We start from the raw sequence: 6,241 nt of genomic DNA, 5'->3' as shown, positions 1-6,241 counted from the left end.
TTATTACCCACTTACCTTCTACAAGTCAAGATCCTCATTAAATAATGCATAATATAGAAATATACATTAGAGATGAGCCCCACTACTGATCCACGTAATCATAATCAAAGATACGAATAAAATAGCATTTTGTTTAACACTCTGAATATTTTACATTAAAAGAGCACACTGCACTACAGAATATATCAAACTAATTTAAAAGATTTGCCGTAATTAAAAAATAACAACATTGAATAACACTTAACATCGACACCATAGTGACATTGTCATTATTACCCATTAAGAAATATTTATTCACGTACAAATTGGAGCCCAAACAATAATAACAAATGCAGAATAAAAAAAAAATATAATGTTTATTGTTACTTTAGTATATTGAAATTGAACAAGTATTCAGATAAGGCAGGATTACGCGAGGACAAACCAAAATATTTGTCTCCGAAGTGGTGAATCATTTAATTCGAAAAAATAATCTTCTACCATTTAAGAAAAAAAAATCCTTCGCGTCAACGTACTTAGACGCGGTAATTTCTCATGAAGATTCACCGATTTTAATTTCACGACCATCCGTGATCCGTGATTAGTTAAGTGCTTTTAAAGCCGAGTATAAAATTTTCTATATGACACGGATACCCCAATAAAGTAACTCTGACCAACAATGGTATGCAAAGATGATAAAAAAATGCGTAAAGTGTGTGTGTGTGCGGGTCGCGTATGACGCACGGCGCGCGTGTGTGCTCACTGTTCTGCACAAGAAATGAGTTGATGTTGCAAATGTATAAAAGCGACGCTTCGATTTCGAAATCAACATAACGATTTGAAATCCTCTAAGGAGTGTACACACGGGCAGCTGAGTGACCGTGAATTAAAATTTCCGCATTGTGTTATCGAGTTCGGTTGCAGTGACAAGTGGCCTGAAGAACTGTAGCGTTACAAGTTGTTCGAGCATTTTATTTTTTCAAGAGACTTTCGTGAAGTGTCCTGTCAGGATGTTGTCTTTGAAGGTACGTAGACGAAGCTTTTATTAATTATTTTTTTAATATTTATTTAATATTAAATTGATTAATATTTTAAATAATTTAATTTATTAATTCTTTTATATGTATATAAAATTTTTACATTTTATTTAGCCATGTATATTGTTTTTTGAAATAAATGTGCATGAGATGTAACATAGACAAATGTTTTCAGATTACCGTTGCCCTTTGCATCGTGGCGGCTGCGACCGCGTATCCATCTCCCAACGAAGATGGCAGGTGGAACCCCTACAAATATGGCGATGATGGCAAGTAAGTAAATGTCAACGCGACTTGTTTGTATTTAGACATTAAATCCTAACTCCGCATTCAAGATACTTATCAATTTACTCTTTCCAGTTAGTTTCAAGTACTTGCATTTAAATACCAGTGATTTGTTCTCAACTCTATGTATTGCTAATCCCTTGCAAATTCTCGCAGAGTCGGAAGTTTGTCGTGAATAAAATTTACCTGCAACCGAAGCCGAACTAGGCCAAGCTTATTTAATCTTCGTAAAACAAAAACTTCTAAAAATACGCTCAAGTTTATCGGGAACCTAGATTTGAACTTTAATCTGGAACGAAATAAAGCACATAATTGATTATTTAGTCTGACCTATTACCGTTTTATTTGAAAGAAATTTTAATTTGGAGCATTATGCTAAACTTAGGTATTCGCGATAGAATGGCTAACGGTTTGTTAACCATAAAATGGATGAAAGTACATACTAAAATTTTAGACAGACGAATAATAAAATCATAAAAAATATTCAAACAAAATTTCCTTTCATAGGTACATTCCCGGCAACGAGGGCAAGTACATTCACATTCCGAACCCCTACATCCACATCGACAACCCTTACGATGGAGGCTACGGACCTTACGCACACGACTATGAACCTTACGTCGGAGAGGCTTCAGTAGACCAGTACAAGCTGATCAAGTACCCAGGAGAAGACAATCCCTTCTACAAAGATGGATACTACAAGAACAATGGCATCAAGATCATCAAGCAGAACCATAACTACAAGGAGGACAAATACGACTTCGAGTAAGTATCCCTCACAAACAACAATATTAGACCGTTCTAGAATATCAGCCTACATCAATGTCATCGTAAAAATCGAATTAGTACTAAAATCAAACCAGATCTGACATAAAACCTCAACCTAATTTCAATAAGTAGCATAAAACGAAAAAGAAACTTAAATGCGATCCGAACGATTTGCAATTTTAAATATTTTTTACGTCAATCTAGGTAAACAAATGTCGAAGTAGATTCGTCGCTAAATAAAATCGATCACGACCTTTTATTCAAAGAATTCGTATTCGTATTCGAGTTGAGATATTTGCATTTATATATTCAGCGATCTCAATGAAAAATAACAAGTGCAAACTGCACCGTCTCACTTTATTTCGGATCGAAGCTCACACGATATAAGATTTTAGAATAAAATATATCTCTCGTGAAAAGAAAGTTACTAGTAAAACCTCCAAAACAGTTCAAACGTACATTCCAACATATAAAAGCGAATATAAAAGCTCTGAACAGATAAAAGAGTTATTTTTAACAATAATTAATTCATGAATAGACGAAGACGAAACTTTACTCATAAAATCTAATTGATTTACAACTTTTTTAACGTCAACTTATGTTAATAAAGCATTTACATACTAAAGGCGCGTAATGTACCGATTTATTGGCTTCCCGTCTCCTACACAAATTTTAGCCTTGCATCGTAGAATGTCAAGCTTATCATGGCTGTTTGCATATGCAAGACTTCAGACATTGCTGAATTATAATCAGTAGTGGAAAATACCTGATATAATCCATTCGATTATGATGTTACTGTAAGCCCGCGGGGCGTTGACCAATAAACATCGAACATGCAAGCTAATAAAGGTATCATTCACTTGAGTATAGTTATAAATTGCGCAGTCGTGTGTTCCGTATCCGAGATATCTTTATATGCAGCGGTAAATCGAAGCGCCGGATGAAATAACATGAATACCAAAACACATACAATAACTCTTACAAATGCTTCTTCTATACAAATCAAACACTTCATCAATATTGAAGTAGCTAATATTAATGATGTTGGAGATAATAAAGTTATTAGAGGAAGCTTTGCAAACAAAAAAGTAGTCCTTGATGGCACAATAGAAATAAAACAGATCAATACACCAAAATATAAAACTGCCTTGACACACACAAAGCGCCAGCGGGTCATAGTTCAAAATAATTTATAATCATTTACAACAACCAAATTGACATTATATGAGCTTGTTACAATAAATGTGACGAGATATTGGTTTAGTGTCGATTAAAATAATGTTAACAATGAAACAGAAACATCAAATACAAAATCAGATATTAATTACGTACACGGAAATGACATAACTGACATTTTATGAGGAATTTATCGTTACACACGTGTTAAAAAGTAATAAAATTATAATAATATGAAATGATACACCTGACGAGATTTAGACATTTAAATAGGTTAATCGTGATGAAAACATGAATTAATAATTTTCTTTGTTTGTTGCAGTTTCGAAACTGAAAACAAGATCCGTGCTGAAGAGAAGGCTGTCCTGAAGAACCCCAACACCATTGATGAAGGTATTGCTTCCAAGGGATTCTACGAGTACATCGGACCCGACGGTTTCATGTACAGGGTAGACTACACCGCCGACGAAAACGGTTTCCGTCCCACCGTGAAGAGATTAGAAACCCCATACTCCGGCAAGTGGATATACGAAAAAGTCAACTAAACGAAAATTCTCACAATCACCCTCTGAATCAGTATTTTGATATAAGTAGGCGATGTTGCATTTTCCATTGTAACCTCATTCATCTTCCGACTGACTTCAATTTATTTAACGATCACCTTCATTTAGTTCAAGATCAAAATATTGTTCACGAATATGACATTTGAATTTAACATAGCCAGGATATCATTGACGCATTGTGATGGACAGATCAACCTCCATACCATTTGTAATGTATAAATTCGTTTGGAAATTTTAAAGTACAAAAGTGTGTTAGGCATTGGACATCACTCGGTCTAAGAAAGTGTCTGCTAAGATAAATGTAATTTATATATTAGTTATAAGTGCTTAGATATTTTTAAATTTAGACCTATTTATAAAATGTGATAATAAATTTATATTGCTAAAAGTTCTAAATTATCTTTGTTCTTTTAATGCCCTCTTCACATTACAACCTTCACATATCCCTAAACGATCTAAACTGAAATAAACCATTTTAATCTAATAAACAGAAACAGAATTTAATAAAAAAAGAATGTAAATAGTCTAGACCTAGTCAGACCCTAAATATTTGTTCGAATTGATGCCGTTCTGGACCTCTCACCTCCTCAGTATTTGGAACTTTCTATCTAAAGTGCTTCGTACCTTGATCATACACGACCATTGGTGTTGTATATTTGCGTATTTACCTTAATTCTGTTTCTATATTATTTTGGCCTGAGTTCTATTTTAGCAGAAATAGTTTTTTTTTAGTTTACTCAAAAAATTATATGAATAAATATTTTTTTCTGATTAGAATATGATTCGATGAAACCTAGAATTAATACACATGTTTGTATTGATATTCAATGCTTTCCAGTACATTAATAAAAATCGTGCGATTGCTCCAATCGCACAGAGCTCCAACAATGTTTGAAAACTCGAGTTAGTAATGATGACAGTTGTACCAGCCCAAACTTAATTAGGTATACCTATTGATCACAATCAAATTCTTTCAATCTAAATTGATTGTTGACATTATTTCGGTTACTATTCTATAAAAGAACCCAGATCGACCCAAAGTTATTAATTTGATTCGCAAGTCATTATTGTTTATATTTCAAGCATTCCGTAAAACTACATACAAAACAGAAAATTGACTGCACGGTTGGTGTGGTGGCTGGGCAACGGGCTACCGCGCAACGTGTAGCGGGTTCGATTCCCGCCCGGAGCAATTCTTTGTGTAATCCGCAAATTGTTGTTTCGGGTCTGGGTGTCATGTGCATAATTATGAACTTGTATGTTTGTAAATGCACCCACGACACAAGAGAAAATTCTAGTGTGGGGCAACTTATATAAAAAAAACTTCATGTGCGCAGTGTTAAACGTTTCCATTTAGTTTTGTTTTTTTTTTTCTATTATTTTAAGGTGTAAATTATTTTTTATTTGTATGTTTATGTGTCTACGTTCAAAACATCAACCAATATCATCTGCATCTCAACAGTTTCTATTTGTGTATGATTACGTATCATATGTTTATACTTTTCCTCCTAAAACGTGTGATTGAGTTTGATTTTTATTTTGCTACCTACTGACTTTATGAGGGTTACTTTAGGTACCTCAAATAAAGTGTATCTTAAGGATCTTTGGTTAATTATAATTCAGCGAATTTTAAAATAACCTCAATGACAGGTCTACATCTGCATCACGCCCACAAGTTTCTGTGACAGACAAGCGCCCGAAAGCTGCCAACAATAGCTTCGGAATTTCGCACTTATTTGTTATTTTTTTTATTAGTCACTGGCATTGTGTGAGCGCTAGATAAGGAAGTACTAAATACGCTAAACATTATTTCGCTTGAGTCGGATATATAACACCTTTTGACCTCTATCCGTCGAGGTCCCAAAGCCAACCCAAATCGCGTTGGCTTGATGTACGATCGATGTAGAAATCAATATAATTTATTAGCAGCATATTTTTTTGTGGGCCTGATGAATTGGAATCAGTCTATAACTTGGACGAGGCCAAATTTTCTGCAATTTGGAACACATTAGAAGAATGAGGGTTAGGGGATGCAATTTATCAAATTTTGTACTGAAATGAATTTATTGCTGTGGTACGTGTAGTCGTGTATTGGTACTTTGATAGTTGTTGTGCTTTTGGACGAGGTCTCAGATTTTGGGTAAAGTTGAAATGAAATAAATTAAATTATTGTGCAAATAGGCAACAAATGAGCGCAGCTACACGTCAAAATTATTATAAAAAAAATGTAGATGAGGTCACAGCTCATCTACATTTTTTTTGACTTTTGATTGAGAGTAGCCATTAGGCTACTCTCAGAAAAAAATACTAAACTCAGTTGTCCACACAATATTTGAAAAAAAAATGTGTAAGACCTTGCAATATTATATGTATAATAGACCTAGTAGGAATTTGGTACTCCATTGCACTGAAACATATTAAAATATTATGAGT

General features: G+C 33.9%; 1 protein-coding gene across 1 annotated transcript; it reads left to right on the top strand.

The window, feature by feature from the left end:
* Positions 1 to 801: 801 nt before the first annotated feature.
* LOC118276210 (larval cuticle protein LCP-30) lies at positions 802 to 4,204 on the top strand. Its single transcript, XM_035594448.2, has 4 exons — positions 802 to 1,004; positions 1,192 to 1,289; positions 1,809 to 2,066; positions 3,568 to 4,204. Exons 1-4 carry the CDS (start codon positions 990 to 992, stop codon positions 3,788 to 3,790), a joined length of 594 nt encoding a protein of 197 aa, XP_035450341.1. The 5' UTR covers positions 802 to 989; the 3' UTR covers positions 3,791 to 4,204.
* Positions 4,205 to 6,241: the final 2,037 nt, after the last annotated feature.

This window comes from Spodoptera frugiperda, chromosome 15, assembly GCF_023101765.2.
Source record: "Spodoptera frugiperda isolate SF20-4 chromosome 15, AGI-APGP_CSIRO_Sfru_2.0, whole genome shotgun sequence".
Taxonomy (NCBI): Eukaryota; Metazoa; Arthropoda; class Insecta; order Lepidoptera; family Noctuidae; genus Spodoptera; species Spodoptera frugiperda.
Note: the sequence above shows the minus strand (reverse complement) of the source record. Positions and strands in the feature narration are given on the sequence as shown.

Bases quoted from the DNA above. Each gene is read 5' to 3' on its own strand.
- LOC118276210 (XM_035594448.2), top strand. The intron at 1,290-1,808 runs GTAAGTAAATGT...TTCCTTTCATAG, and splicing joins AAATATGGCGATGATGGCAA to GTACATTCCCGGCAACGAGG. The intron at 2,067-3,567 runs GTAAGTATCCCT...TGTTTGTTGCAG, and splicing joins GAGGACAAATACGACTTCGA to TTTCGAAACTGAAAACAAGA.